At 36.6% G+C, this 15,926-nt stretch overlaps 1 protein-coding gene across 1 annotated transcript; it reads right to left on the bottom strand.

Moving 5' to 3' along the window:
- Positions 1 to 5,886: 5,886 nt before the first annotated feature.
- On the bottom strand, positions 5,887 to 15,802 carry LOC121989184 (aspartate--tRNA ligase, chloroplastic/mitochondrial-like). Its single transcript, XM_042543066.1, has 15 exons — positions 15,334 to 15,802; positions 15,092 to 15,235; positions 14,347 to 14,456; positions 13,210 to 13,321; positions 12,525 to 12,596; positions 11,423 to 11,514; positions 10,924 to 11,044; positions 10,661 to 10,783; positions 9,456 to 9,651; positions 9,177 to 9,364; positions 8,938 to 9,009; positions 8,044 to 8,142; positions 7,176 to 7,256; positions 6,485 to 6,542; positions 5,887 to 6,178 (listed from the first exon to the last, which is right to left on the bottom strand). The coding sequence occupies exons 1-15, from the start codon at positions 15,715 to 15,717 to the stop codon at positions 6,009 to 6,011; spliced, it is 2,022 nt and encodes a 673-aa protein (XP_042399000.1). The 5' UTR covers positions 15,718 to 15,802; the 3' UTR covers positions 5,887 to 6,008.
- Positions 15,803 to 15,926: the final 124 nt, after the last annotated feature.

The following is a 15,926-nucleotide window of genomic DNA, read 5'->3' as shown; positions in this document are numbered from 1 at the left end:
GCGAAGTAGAGACAATTCCCTATGTCATGAGTGTGAGACTAGTGGTAAGTACAATACTGAGCCTCCCATGGGGCAGACTAGTTCACAGGAGCTAGGACGACCTCGACCCGCTGCACTACCCCTACTTCTTGAGCTGTCAGAAAATTTGGCCGAGGATCCTTAGGATGGACAAAAGGTGGTGATGGCCTCCTCTTCGACCGACCAGTTGGAGCGAGGGTCTTTATCTCTTTCTTCTAGGTGACTTAAGCTTCGTCCATATTAATGTATTTGGTCGGTTTCCCCAACAAATTATCAAAGTTCATTTCAGGTTTCTGAATGAGGGCTTGAAAGAAGTCTCCCTCTAACATGACTTTCCGCAGCGTGCAATTATGCTATCTACAGCGTGCATCGCATATTGCACAACTCCATACTGTTAAAAGTCAAAACACATTCGCAGTGTGCAACTGCGCGCTGCGGTAAAGTGCATTCACAGCACGCAGCTGCACGCTGCAATAAATTGCATTTGTAGCATGCAGTTGCGCGCTGCGAAAAGTGCATTCACGGCGTGCAACTGCGCGTTGCGATAAATTACATTTGCAGCATGCAGCTGCACGCTGTGGTTAATATCATTCGCAGCACACAACCGTCCGCTGCGATTAAATGCATATAAAATAAAAAAAATATATCACACATAATTATCAATATCGTACAATTATAACTAAAGGAATAACTGTGTTACAGGCATATGAAAATAAAGAAAATAAATATCATATAATTTTTATTTCCAATAGAAATAACTGTGTTACAGGTTGATAAGGTAAAAAAATAATTGATTGTTGCCACTTTAACTAATGGGATCGATATCATGTGCTTCATTCCCTTATCTGAGCAGCTTTGGTGAGGGTGAGAGCAACACCAGGTCCACCATGGCACCAATGCACAAGACAATTTGCATTGAATCCCTCGATCGATGGGTAATTCCCGCCGATGGATCGGTTGTTAATCCTGTAGTTAAGGGTGCCCTGAACATATTGCAGGTCATCTTCATTGAGATTAACACCCATCAAGGCATGTATGATCTCAGCAAGGCCATGGGCAACCCCCAACACCTCTCACCATTCCACTCGTACATCAATGGGCAGCTACTCTTGCTGGCTAGTCTTTTTCCATCCCTAATCATGTCCTTAGCTACTGATCTCTACAAAATTATGCATCCAAGAAAACACTATTAAAAAGAGCAAAATATGAAAAATGAGATAATAAATTTCATCATTTAGTCTCACATCTTCAAACGATAGTTCTCATAATATGCTTGTACTAGCATAACATCCACCTACGTGATTTAGTACTTCAGGTTGGATTAGAGTCTCTTAGACTTAAATATGGTATCAGAATCAATCCCTCATCTCTAACGAGGTTGAGATTGAGGAGAGGAGGTTGAGATTGAGGGTGGAATATTAAAGAAAGTTGGAAGTGAGGAAGAAAAAACTTTCAGTCCTATTCTCACATCTTCAAATGAGGACTCTCATAACATGCTTAAATACTATAGGTCATCCTTGCAAGTGTATTGATATTTTGAATTGGATTGGACTCAATCTTGGACATTACAACTATAATGAGTGAATGATTTAGAAAATAATGAGAGGAAATAAGAAGGAAAGTTACACTCAACATTTTATTGTGTCGATGTATTGATGCAATAGAGTAGTGTTCTAGAATTTTCTGAGGTGATTCTTCATATCATTATTATAGGATCGTTACGCACGTGAGAGAGGAGAGGTGAATTACATGATTTTAAAATATATATTTTTTTGTTTTAAAAATGAGTACGCAACGGAAAAATTAAGTAAAATAGAAATTGGAAAAACATAGTATACAAGGAGTTAATTGGTTCAGAACCTTCAGCGACTCTACTCCAAGACCCAGGTCCCACAGACCTATCTACGAGTAATCTACTAATAACCTCTTCCAGAACCGCTGGAAGAGGGGATCAAATACAATAAAAAGGTTAGGATAAGTGTAACAAGCTACACTTTCTTTAATGCAGTAATTAAGTATACAAAGAAACTTTGTTACCCAATACTTGCAGGTTTACCAGATCAAACTCAGTGTTGGACGGCTTCTTAGCAACAGTTGAATGTAATAGCATTGTAGCATAGCAGCAGTACGAAGTTAGAGCAGTCGGAATGTCGCACGATTGCGTAGAAGCTCATAAGAGAAGTGTGTATGAAGCTTTGGTCAAGTAGCCCTTTTAAAGGGGATGGAAGGCGCCTTCAACACCAATTTTTATCTCCCAAAAACAAACTCTTTTGATCGACGAAGCATTCTGCCTTATCCGACTGAAGGTGCCTTCAAGCCTCTCCAAGGCGCCTTTCATCGCCTAACTCAAGGCGCCTTCCTTTGCATGGAAGGCGCCTTTGGTACTATTCACCATAGGTATTTTGTGCTCCTTTCGCCCTACAAAATGTATTAGTCCAACAAAATAAAATATACCCTACAAGATGGAATTTGTACAATGAAAATAAGTAATATTAATTAAATCATGTCTATCCAAGAGCAAGATCTAGTTAAGGTTTCAATTTAGGTTTCCAAAATGGACCTAAATTGGACTTACTCCTAAAGTCCCCAAATAGAACTTGTCCTCATTGGAACACTCTCCTCTAGTGACTTGCCTTACTTACCACGTAGAATCGCTTGACTCCCTCATAGTACACCAGGTCTTTCCGCCAGTTGTCTGGTCCGCAGACCTAACTGGACTTCAGCCAACTATCATGTCTCGCGGACCCAGTCAGACTTCCCACCAGATATCGGGTCACTCCTTGACATATCTAGACTTCTAGACCAACTATCAGGTCCTCCAGACCTAGCCAGATTTCTGCCTGGTTTAGACCAGTCAAGTCCTGCAAACTTGGCAGAAAATATTAGATCACAACTCATTTAACTTTAACTTACTTGTCATTCATCAAAACTCAGGTTTTATCATTTGTGCCAACCGGAACAATAATTATTACCTCCGTACTCTCCAATAGATGAGAGTTTATAACCCTAAGAAAGTTTCTCGTCTAGCACTTCCTAGGAGAAAGGAACGTTGAGTTGTTCAAGCGTCTCTTGAATGGTTGAGGCTTTTCTCCTCTTTAGGTCCCTTGAGGGCAAGTTTTCGGCTGAGGGTGTCTGAGATTGCTCTATTATGTTGCCACCTTCTCCAAGGGTTCGATACAATGCTCAGGAGAATTCACATGACCACATCATCTTGGACCTTCAGTTTGAGCCGGAGAGCCCGTCCTTCGAGGTCACAAGTGCGCGGCGTGGATGAGAATCCACACTCTACTTTTCTGAAGTCACTCGCATCTTGGCCTCCTTGAATAACTCAAATTCGCAGGGTGTCATAGTGATGATGATTTTACCTGTGTCCTCCATTTTCATGGTTCAAAGCAGGTGAATGTGTTCCCACAGACGACGTCAAATTTGATCCCGTCCGAAAGCTGAGTCAGATGAGGGTATCGGTAATGATGGCAGGAACGTTGACGAAGAGAGAAATCTGGGACATGGGGGGAGAGGATCGCCGATGGTACCCATAGACCAAGCGCTCGGAAGCATTAGAACGAGAACCAGGGAAGTGATCACTGTCGCAACCCCTCCAACGCTCAAGTCAGAAGGAGGGTCGAGTGGAAAAAGAAGAATAGTAAATGTGTGCGCATAAGTAAGACTGTTGTCTAGCGCGTACTTGGCCAACGGAGAGGACCTCTCTTCTTATAACTGTCTTTTGTAACCTCTATAATCATAAGATATTAGAGAATGTTGCATGTCAGAGGATGTTGGGTGAAAGAAAATATACGACAAATTTCCAATAGGTAAAGAAAAATTTCACGATTTGTATGTAGCAGAATATTCCCTGACGAATATTTGTTACTCTCTGACAAGTTGTGATTCTTTGACAGTGTCAGTGTTGTCCCCTGGGGGTTCGATCGGCTAAGAACCCGATCGAAAGTAAAATTAGGATGGTGCCCAGGAAAAGTAAGAGGATTGAATCCTAAGGTCTAACCGGAGTAAAGGCAGCCAAGATTAGATTGGGAGTCTTACTCATGAGGAGTGAGAGAATTAAACACTAAAGTCCGACCGGTGTAAAATTGACTGGGATTAGATTCAAAACCCTACCCATGAAAAGTGAGGGGATTAAGCTAATAGGTCTGACCAAAGTAAAGCAGGCCAAAATTAAATTGAGAATTTTACTCATGAAAAATGAGGAAACTGAATCTGATAAAATCAGCCAAAATTAAAGGACTAGATTGGTGCTAACAGTGGGTCATCTACTATTTTCCGTATCAATAAGCTTAATGGACTGGCCGCTCTGGTTTGATGGATCTGGTGTAGGAGGAACCGAAGCTGCGTCCTCGCCTCGTCCCTTTCGATGGTTGTTCGATGCAGAGTTGGAGAAGGTGGTTGACTTGTTGGTTCGATTTGCGCAGCTCTTCGCCGGCGTTGACTTGTAGGTCTTCCAATTGGCTGCAGGCACGCATCGGCTTCTCGTTTAAGCCCTCAATTGTTGGCTGCAAACAGAAACAAACAAAAAGAAGAAGAAGAAAAATACAGAATTATCAGTGATTCGTTTGTATTTATTTTATTTACATCAAATCTTCATGTTCGATATTGAGGTTTATCCAAATATGACTCACCTCATGGAAATTCCAAAGAGAGACCCTGCCTCCATCCATGCTGTTCATATCAGCAACTCATCAAGGATTCACATCTTTCCGTGTCTCAAACACACAAATTTATAACTTTTCGTGGACATTTTTTAGTGATTAAAATGTCAACATAAAGCATGGGGAGAATTAAGGACAATGGGTAAAAAATTAATGATTTTTTTTTATGTTCCTCGGTTGGAAAAATATATTCTTCTTTGGATTTTGTTTGTTTAATGTAATTAAAATATCTTCTTTTTATTCCAAAAAAAAATTATAAAAATGTTTCTCTGATTGAAACTCTATGGATTTAGTATCGATTTCCTAACTTATAGCTATTTGCTTCCTTAATTGTATTAGAAATCAAAACCTTTGAGTTATCTTTTCAATAGTTGATTTATCCGTTTTGAAAAACAAAAATTAAGTAAAAAATGACAAAAATTATCAATCATTCACTTCTATAAATTTGAAAAAATTAATTGTAAATTGTAATGATGAGAATTCCTAGATTATAAGAGATTTTAAAATGTTATTATATATATATATCCATCCATCCGTCCCTCACCTGTCTGGATGTCTGCCTAAGCGCCTCCACTCAAAAAGTGAATCAGAACACTCAGTCGGGCATCCGGAAATGTGAAAGACACTCGGAAGTGTTCAAGGTAAAGATGTGCATGATATCAAATCTCTATCTCTATATATAAATTAGTAGTGTCACCCCTCACATCTTCATAAATCCATCCAGGCGCCCCGACGTACGGACATATGAATGATATTTAGAAGTTTGCAAGATAAAGATGTACATGATATCTCCCTCTATATATATAGATCAGTAATGTCGCCCCTCATATTTCCGGAAATTCGTCCAAGCGCCCTGACTCAAAAAAAAAAATGAATCGGGATACTTAGGCGAATATCTGGACATCCGAAGGACACTTTGAAATATACAAAATAAAAATATACATGATATCAAATCTTTATCTCTATATATAGATCTTTTATCATGCACACCCCTTAGGTTCGACAGGCAGTCGACCCAGTGTTTTTTTTCTTTTCTTTTTTTTTAACTTATACCAATAAAATTGCCCATAACATTTTACTCAAGCTTATAATATTAAGTATAATTATATATAATTTTATGAACAATAACTTATGTGGCCAATTAACAGTAGTTAGTCACAACCATGGCGTAGAGTACCATTTGGGAGAAGAAAAGGATAAAAAGTTGCTAAAAACAGATTTTGTTTATTCCTTGAATTTTATTTTTCTTCCAGATGTTATCTGATTCATAAGTTAGTCACATGTATATATGATTGTTCATAGTTTACAAAAAAAAATGTACGAAATCTAGATAGTAGCTAAGGAGAGGTCTCTCAGCTGATGGGGATCGACTGGAGATGGCGATTTAGTAAGAGCACATTGTGCAGTAGTGGTCTTCGGAAATGCAATGACATCCCGTATCGAAGTTGAACCAGCTAGAAGCATTACTAGGCGATCCAAACCGTAAGCAATTCCACCTGCAAAATGTTTTATTGTGAATCTCTCGATAGTCAACTGATCACGAGTAAATATTTTTTAGAAACAACTAAACTACACACTTGGATTCACATGTCAAATACCAGTAACCGATCCCAGGTAATATAATTATCTAGCAATTAGCATAGAGTTATTAAGAATACATCAAGCGTCTCAGATTTTCTGTTGGAGATGGTAATTACTAGTAGAGAAGTAGCAAAAACAGAATGCAAGGATCAAATCAAGAAAATGAATTTCATAATTATGTTTAGGATAATCGCTATCTGGTAGACAGAGGATTTGCATACCGTGTGGAGGAGCACCCATATCTAAACACTCCAAAAGATATCCAAATTTTTCCTCTGCCTGCACAAATGAATGCAGAATCACCAAGATAACATCAGTATAAGAATTAAGCAGTTAGGTTGTCTATATCACTGGAATAATTTAACCACCAGGTGCCAATTTTATCTAAACTAATCTCACGCCTGTCACCTCTTTCTTCTACTATCATCAAAACATTTTATAATGAATTACAGACCAACTGCAGTTGCAAGCACACCAAATGAGTATAGCAGCAATAGCTTTTACATACAAAAAGCAACCAATCTATGATATCAGCATGTAGCGAACAATACTGATTTCTATTGAGTTATTCTTTGTAGAATTGGAGTCGAAATGAGAGTGATTACTTGGGGATTTGGTGATAGCAGACGTACCTATTTTATCAACCTATTAACTAATACATCAAGTATTAAGCCTTCATTAATAAACGCACATGATTTTGGCCCGTCAGATGATGGGAACAGAATGTGCAGAATTGGTTTGGAACTTGGAGTTGAATATTTGGTCAATTCATATCATATTGTCTAATGTATGCTACTCAGGTCAGTATGCAACTAGAAAGATGATTACGAGGCCATTGTTATGTCTGCCATCTTGATGAAACAGATTGACAAACTAACAGGAAAATCCTTGAGAATATATGTTAAACTTCACCTGTTTGCGAGAAATGCCAACAATTTCCAAGATTTTTTCTTGTACTTCACGTTTGTAAATTCTCAAGCTCCCACCACCAATCTGTGAAAAAAGATTACAATTTTCAACATTTATATAGCAAAATTTGGCAAGGATTCTATCAAAAGAAAATCCCATCTGAAGTTATAGGCAAATACACATTCAGATTGTACAGACTAGTACTATCAGACTTGGAGTCCATAAACAATGTACTGATATATACTTGGCCTGAACTATAGTGGCCAGCAGTTGGTAGTTGGTCATGATGTGGGAAATATAAACACTAAACCTGCCCATCAAAAGAGGCTTGCCATAACTGCATAAGTCTGGTAGGAGTTGACATGGCTACAATATAGATCAATGAAAGTATGTCGCATGCTAGGTAATTATTTCATTACCTGGACATTTTTCCCTTCAAAAGAATCTAGGTCATTTACGTTTCATTACAATTTTGTTCTTGAGATACTACAAGAATGAGAATGGTCACTTATTTGGCAACTATCAAAGATCACTTATTTGGAAAAGATGACATAAGCTGCAAACATGTAAAAAGTGCCATATAGATGAAGGCGCATTTTGTTTACTTATTTACCATGTATATGGCCAAAAATTCTAATTTTAGCGATAGCATTATCTTGATGCAATACAAAAGGAGAGGTAAAGAAACTCTAAATTGCCATGATGTTAGCAAAAAAAGAGGTAAACATGATGCCCACATAACAAGAGAAAGGCTCAGCAAGAAAAATGAGCATAAGAAGTGGTCAATGCACAGTTACATGCCACTTTCTCATTAAAAAAGATGTCAAACAGAACTTTAGATTATAAGATGACAAATATACACAAAAAGTACCTCAATGCCATTGTAGACCATATCATAAGCCAAAGCACGAGCCGATGGGAGGTCATTCATGTCAGTAGGATTTGGAGCAGTGAAAGGATGATGGAGAGCCTAGAGAACAAAAACATTATCAAAATATAATCCTTGGACCAACCAAAAAAACGATCAAATTCATAGGCTCAGCTCATTCCAACCATGACAAGGCAAAAGTCAGAAAACAGACCAAGAAGCTCCTGAACAATAAAAGATCAATTAATATTTTTGAACGAGTCTAACGAGGGAAGAAAGCCTGCTCCACCAGGCTATCTCAGATATCTGTAATTACTAAGACAATGGCATATGATAAAAAGGGTCGAGAACCTTAAGTGAATTCTGGGATTAGGACATGATATGGGCATCACATCTTTTGACATTTTACACTTACATCTATTTTTATTTTTACATTTCTAGGTAATGCTTCTGAATAGAAGTGGATTCCAAAGTAACAAAGGAAGACAATAACTCATAGACAAGTTCCATTCTAGTATTTTTGTTGTGTTTATCACTTCCACTTCACTTTCTTTCTCGGATGAACATTGGGATCAGGAAATAATGCATGCATTTTTTTTCCAACTGTCCCCCAACACCTCTGGTGCCACCAAATCATAAATATTTTCGCTAAATAAAATTTTAAAAATTGAACAAATGAGGATATACAAACTGCTTCCGGTCAATAATTATTTTCATTTTTGAGTGATTTATATTCAGCAAAAATTTGCAACATTTAGCAATGTTTCTTAAACAAATATACAAATTTCTATGAGGATCAATCTATGACATCCATCACCTACAAATGTACAGCTTTTCTGATAATCTTAAATGTCATTAATCAATTAGAATTATATATCCAAAGGAGGACCAAGATACCTCATATCTTTGTTCTGTATCGTTCCACTCAAACATTGGAAAGTCTGTCACCCAAAGGATTGAATGTGATGCCTAGTAACCAATACAACAAATTATCACTTATTTTCGAGGAAAAAAAAACAGGTTTGTCAACTCAATATAAAGATAAACAAACATGTAAGTTGTTTTCACTCATGTAAAAGAGCAATTCCTTTCATAAAAGGTTGACAGCAAATGAAAATAGTATTGTGTATACTTACTTGGTTAATTAACCCCATTTCATGGGCCACATATAACCTGAGCCTGTCGAGTATCCTGTTGACAATTGTATGGTGACCCAAAGCAAACAAAATAAGGTCGCCTGTATTTGCGGAGCACAGTCTCAACAACTTTAGTCTATTTTCACGTTCAAGACTGGATGTTAAAGCAGAAATTCCTTCAAGTTCACCTATAAATTCAGAAGTGTCGATATAAAATCCTATGCAGCTTCAAGATAAAAACTAAACCACTAGACTAATAAACTAGCATGCATGAACTACCATTATCCAAAACTTTGAGAAAAGGTAAACCCTTTGCACCAGCTTTGACTGCTTCACTATAGATATTGCCCTTCTTCAGTACTGTATTTGAAAACCTCTGTGCACCAGAAGGTACACATAATGCTTTAATCGTGCCACCGTTTTCTAAAGCATCTGTAAATACCTTGAAATTGCATCCTAAAAATACTGAGCTAACCTGCCATTTCAACATATCATCATGACCAAAGTTATGAGAATCTAGAAAGCTGGTTTTATGTAACAATCAAAATGAGACTAAACAACACTGAGCCTCGTTAGGAGTACACTGCATCTATCACAAAATAAAAAGAACAAGCAACCTCAATTTACAATAGATGTGATACCAATGATATTAAGTTTATCTCAGCAGATAGCTTCAGTGTAACTCACCTCCAAAATGGTTACATTCTATCAACAAATAAATATCATAAAAGAAATTCTACTTACTTTATATTCCAGGAGAGCTTCCTTTTAAAAGATATAACTGATTAATGTCAATAAGCATGTAGAGCATGTACCTATTGATTAGCAGAGCTATCAAAACGAATCATTTGCTCAAACACTCAATTTCTTGAAAATGAGATGGATTTCATCCATAGAAACATCTTCTAGTTAATCCCTAGTCCCCTACAGCTTGTAAAACTATCCATGTATTAGCAACTGAAGAACCTTTTGAATAATAGAGTACATTGACCTAGAACTATGTGACCAGAAGAAATAAGGCTCTAGACTCCATGATATTGCACTATCAATAAATAGAAACCTGTTCGGATATATGCTTAAGCTAGCTCTAATTGAAAGATGGACTGGAGAATAGACTGATTCTTTGCTTCTCCAGACTACAAAAAAGATCAATAAAATTGATGTGAATCCTAAATTTTCTTATTTTCAATCTTAGTGACTAAATAAATTGAACTCTATCCAAGTGGACACCAATTATTACCAGTATCTCACCCGCTTTCGCATAACACATTGCATGTTTGAACTACTTGAAAGCCAGCATGACATATGCATAAATAGAATACCTTTCATCTTACATATAAGGAATTGCATATCCAAGAAATTATCAAATTATGACAAAGAACATATTTTGTTCACGCCCAATTTTTGTAGTTAATCCAGATGAACAAGAGGCCAATACAAGGAATCATGTGTAATCAACTTATATCTCAGCAATATGCACTTACATCTGTTAGTTCCAAACTAAAACGAAGATCAGGCCTGTCTGATCCATAACGTTTCATTGCTTCAGCATAGGTAAGTCTAGGGAAAGGATTTGGAAGCTGAATTCCTGCTATCTTTTCAAATACCTGACATGATAAGAAATGTATGCATCAGATCTGCAGAAATGGCAAATTGCAGGTCAAATAAATGCATAAACAACATTACATGTAAAAAAAATTAAAGTCATAAGTAAAAACGATCAAAAGAAGTAAAAGAAAACACATACAAGCCTAATTAACTTCTCATTGAGTCTCAGCATGTCCTCCAAAGTTGTAAAGGCCAATTCCATATCAAGCTGCGTGAACTCAGGTTGCCTATCTGCTCTCAGATCTTCATCTCGAAAACACCTTCAAAAACAAGTGTTGGCTAAAAATAGAAAAGATAAGGAACTTTGAAAATCAAATTTTTAGTGGTTCAAGTGACTATCATTATAGATTATACTAGTAATTTCTTTTGCTGATAGATAATTTGTACTCGGGAGAAACAATAAGCTACTTTAGTTACAGGGCTGTACTCTGCTACAATATTAATAACAGAAAGCAAGCTTTGCTTGAAAAGTATAACTAAAAATAGTTTAAATTTATTCTAAGTACACCAGTAGGGTGAAATGTAGCAAAGGTCACAAAATGGCTGAAGCTAGACAACCATTAAAATCAGGAGAATATAAGATGTATGCAACTCTGTAGAACAGATACAAGAAATTATAGTCATTCTTTGGAAGTTACCTTGCAATCTGATAATATTTCTCGAAACCAGATACCATTAGCATTTGCTTGAACAACTGTGGGCTTTGAGGTAAGGCATAAAATGTCCCTGGCTTCATAAATTAAAACAAAAGCAAATAAGAAAATCCATATATGTGGAATGTAGCATGTATTCAAATGTTAATGAAAGGGTAAAAGATATCATCGACTCAAACCATAACAAATGATATTATGACATACAGCTAGGTGTTGGTTACTAGAATGAGTGAGCATTCTAAAGTCAACAGACACTATCAAACATCTAAGATTTAGTTATACTTGACTTTGATTTAAAAAGTCACAATACTCAGAAATGAGTCCTAAATTCTACATACTACAATAAATAACACCTTGTACATTGGAATGTATATCAAGGTTTAATTTTAGTCAACTTTGTTAAAGAAGTTGCATATTTGCATGAGATTCCTAAACCTGTGCAATACAAAATAGCTACCACATAAATAAGAGCCACGTGTGGATCATAGATATCAAAAATGTAATTGAACTCATTTCCTCATCCAGTGAGATACTATATATACAACAAGAGTAACAAAAGAAATGAAAATAAGCCAGTTTCTAAATTGTCCCATATGAATAGCAAAAATCAGTCATAAGCCTGGCTGCTTGAACATGGTTCAGTTTTCCAAGACGGTAATAAATGACAAAGTTTTCCTTGGGGTCCCAACTCCAATACAACCCCCATGCTTCATTAGCCCATATTGCCCCCACAAATAACTGCCAAAGACAACATATGTAACTGTTCATTTTGATTCAACCATCTATATACATGTTTTTAAGCAGAATGCATCACTTTATAACAACACACCATGTATAATCATCATCTTTTATCTTCAAAATTCTTGATGTTCAAGGGCATCAATAATTTCCATTCCTCATCATTTTTTCACAATTTTTGTTCGATCACAAAAAACATGCCTTGTCAAGCAAAGTATAAGTTTTGACATTACAATCTATAAAAGGAAAATAAATGCTAGAGTTCAATGAAAGCAACAGAATATATAAACAATAGATTACTAGCATACAGAAGAAAACAAAAAGACCACGTAAACAGTTAAAGTTTTACCTGAATACGTGATGGCACAAGATAATCACGTGCACCTTCAGGTGTCGACCGAGATAATATTGGAGTCTCAATCTACCTTATGACCCAAAATAAGACAATTAACCAGAGGTGACGAGTTTTTTTTTTAAAAAAAAATCAGTTACATGTCAGTAATGCAACTAAAGGCATCAGTTACATGTCAGTTATGCAATAATGAAGAACAGATTTGCTAAATAGAAACATAAAGAAGGATTCAAGTCTTGCCAAGTCTACTACAACTCTAGCTAAAAGTATCCTAGCATTAGTTTGCTTAAATTAGGGTTTTGAAGTAAAACGGTCAACATAAATGATTGTTAATTTAATCCAAAAAGCAACAAAGAAAGTAGGCCAATGACAAAATTTTATGCAATTGAAACTGCACTTCTTCACTTCAGGTTAATTTGCTCCAAAACTTAGGCATACAGTCCATTTCAAACAATGCATTTGATTATATGAAAAGTCCATCAGGAGCATTGGTTAGGACCTCCTTGTAAATGTGTTTTCCACCACATGATAATAGTGATTATCAACTTAAATATCACAGTATTGGTCCACTCAAGTATGATGTGTTGTCTGACAAATCTATCTGAAAAATATATGCAAGACAAAGTAACGAGGTTTACTTTCCACTACAGGATAGATATAAGCTGAAAGGAAAAGCTACTACCTCCACAAAATCATGTTCATCCTCCAGAAACCTCCTGATGAGCTTCACAACTTTATGCCTCAATCTCAAATTGAATTGCATTTGTGCACGGCGTAAATCAAGGAACCGATATCTGAAACAAATTTTAAAAACTTTATATCAGGGTATTTGAGTTAGATATCTAATAACAACTTTGACATAAGAATAAAAAACAGCTCTACTTAAACATAGCGACTGCAATGGGCAAGAAATTTTAAATGACTTCATGTTGAAATGTTGAAACATAGCAAGCCAAAAACGAAGACGATACATAAAGGAATAGCAACATCTAAAGGGTATGATCTCTAAGGGAGAGTTACATAAGAAGCCTTATGAAGGAATGTCATAAGTGTCCCTTTTCATATTTATTTAAGCAAATTAGCATGTAATCTGAACAAGAAAAATACATGCAAGAAACTAAGAGCATCCACATCAGCTACCATATCTAAAGATTTTACCCTAAATTTTGGATAGGATAGCTAAAAAACCTTTGCATCAACTACCCTTTTTATTCCCTAAATTTAGATTTGATGAATACTGATTCTCTAAATTTAGGGAATGAAGCTTCTACCATAAAAGTAAAATAATATTTCTTTTCAATCTCTCTCCTTGCACTCATTCTTTTTAATCTCTCTCCTTCCACTATTCCATAATTATAATAATAAAAAATAGAAGAAAGAGAAGAACATAATAAAAATTGAAGATAATAGAAATTTTAGGGTAGTTAATATAGTGTGTAGTGAAAAGTGATTGTCTAAATTTAATAAAGTGAGTTATTTACCCTAAATTTTAGATATAGTGATAGGGAAACTGATGTGGATGCTCTAAGTTGTAAGTGGAACAAAACAGCATGCAACAACCCTCCCTCATCAGTCATGACTACTTTGAACATATTTCATAACTTTAACCTGAAACATCACTTGAAAGTCTACTTTCATAATCAAATACTATGAAATTTTCTAAACAAGGATAGGAATCATGGCAGAATCATCTTTCTACCAAGTGAGTGATCCATTTGTCATTTATGTAATCAATACAATAACAGAAACAGATAAACACATGAGTTAAATCGGAGAAGTTTTAATGTTGGTATAAAAGAAATAAACTTTAATTAACTACCTTAATCGGATTTCTTCTGTTATGATATCCTTTACGTTGTCTGCAATGGTAACCGGAAAAGGTAATGCACGATTTACAGGATTTAATACAATGACATGCTCTGCAGCAACCTGTTATATCAAAGGGAACACGTTTTATAATTGTCAGACAAAATATAAGTAAGAGCACAGTCCTCTGCAATAAAACATTTTGATCATCCTATGTATGAAAGTTTTCTTCTAGTTGATTTCACAACGAACATATATAAGATGGAAGATCAATCAAACAGTTCCCTTGCAACAAATATCTCAAGAATGCAATTATAATGATAACATCTGGATAGTGGTAAACTGTGTAGAATGATAAGAGAACTTAAAAAGAAAAAAAATGTTTTAAATCATGAGCAAATATAACAAGGATGCAACAAACTCCCATTGTCATTTAAATAATCATTAACTATCTAGAATCATAAGAAAGAGTAATTTTTTTTAAGGATGCAACAAACTCCTGGTACCTCTAATTCCCCGTCATCATAATAATCATTAACTATCTAATATCATAAGATTTTTTTTTTAAAAATAACATTTTCTTTTAGCCCGTCAACTAATAAAGCCAATATGCAACAGACTCCCGGCACCTCTAATTCCCCACTCATCAGAATAATCATTAACAATCTAGAATCATAAGATAGTCTTTTTTTTCAGGAAAAAAAAACATTTTTAAGTTCATCAACTAATATAACGAGAATGCATTAAACTCCCGACACCTCTATATTCCCAGTCTTCATCTTCTCGTTCACAGACTCCTGCGGCCTAGACAGCACTGTCCCCTCTACAGCAACCACGTACTCTAGTCTCAGCTTGTTCGCAGTCGCATAAGCTTCTGTATACTCGTTAGGAAGCGTTGTAACCTGTAGAAGAGACCAAACGACCGCACTAATAGATTGAATAATTTTTTTCTCCACCACGAGAGATGAATTGAAAAGGCACCGTGCAAAATGGAATCTACCTGAACGATTCCGGAGCTGTCTCTGAGATTGAAAAAAGTGAGGCCACCGTGAATCCGGTGGAGGGCAACCCAGCCACAGAGCCTGACTCGTTTACCGACATCCTCCGGCCCTAACTCGCCGCAATAGCTCGTTCTGGGGACCCATAGGAGCGGGGAAGCGGAGGTCGGGCCAGAGGGGAGATTAGGGGCTACGGTTTCGGCGGCAGTAGGAGGGGAAAGTGGTGATGAGGAGGCCGAGGGCGACGGGAGAGAGGAGAGAGGGGAAGCGGAGACTGGTCGGACGTGAGTGCGAAGACGGGGATTGAAGAAGCGAGAACGAGAGAAGCGGACAAGGCGAGGGGGGAGGAGGAAGGGCGACACCGCTCGCAGCACGGCGGCCGCCATGGACGGATGATGTCTCGAGGATTTGGGATGCCTTTCGGCGTGGTGGCAAAATGGCTATTACTAGCAAAAAAACTACAAAACTAATCTGTCGACTAAGAAAATAACATTAAAATTATCATTTGTATTTTATGTGCGTAAAATATCGTGTTTAAAATATAAATTATATTTTTATAGGAGAATATTTGAATTGGGCAGCAGATGGGCTTTCT

The sequence above is a fragment of the Zingiber officinale genome, chromosome 6B (genome assembly GCF_018446385.1).
Source record: "Zingiber officinale cultivar Zhangliang chromosome 6B, Zo_v1.1, whole genome shotgun sequence".
Classification (NCBI taxonomy): Eukaryota; Viridiplantae; Streptophyta; class Magnoliopsida; order Zingiberales; family Zingiberaceae; genus Zingiber; species Zingiber officinale.
Note: the sequence above shows the minus strand (reverse complement) of the source record. Positions and strands in the feature narration are given on the sequence as shown.

What these genes read in the sequence shown, in the direction of transcription:
- LOC121989184 (XM_042543066.1), bottom strand. Translation starts at nt 15,717, where the DNA reads ATGGCGGCCGCCGTGCTGCGAGCGGTGTCGCCCTTCCTCCTCCCCCCT. An exon ending in ATACAGAACAAAGATATGAG is followed by an intron (nt 8,143 to 8,937) that starts GTATCTTGGTCC and finishes TTTGTTCTCTAG; the next exon opens with GCTCTCCATCATCCTTTCAC. An exon ending in TATGGGTGCTCCTCCACACG is followed by an intron (nt 6,179 to 6,484) that starts GTATGCAAATCC and finishes AACATTTTGCAG; the next exon opens with GTGGAATTGCTTACGGTTTG.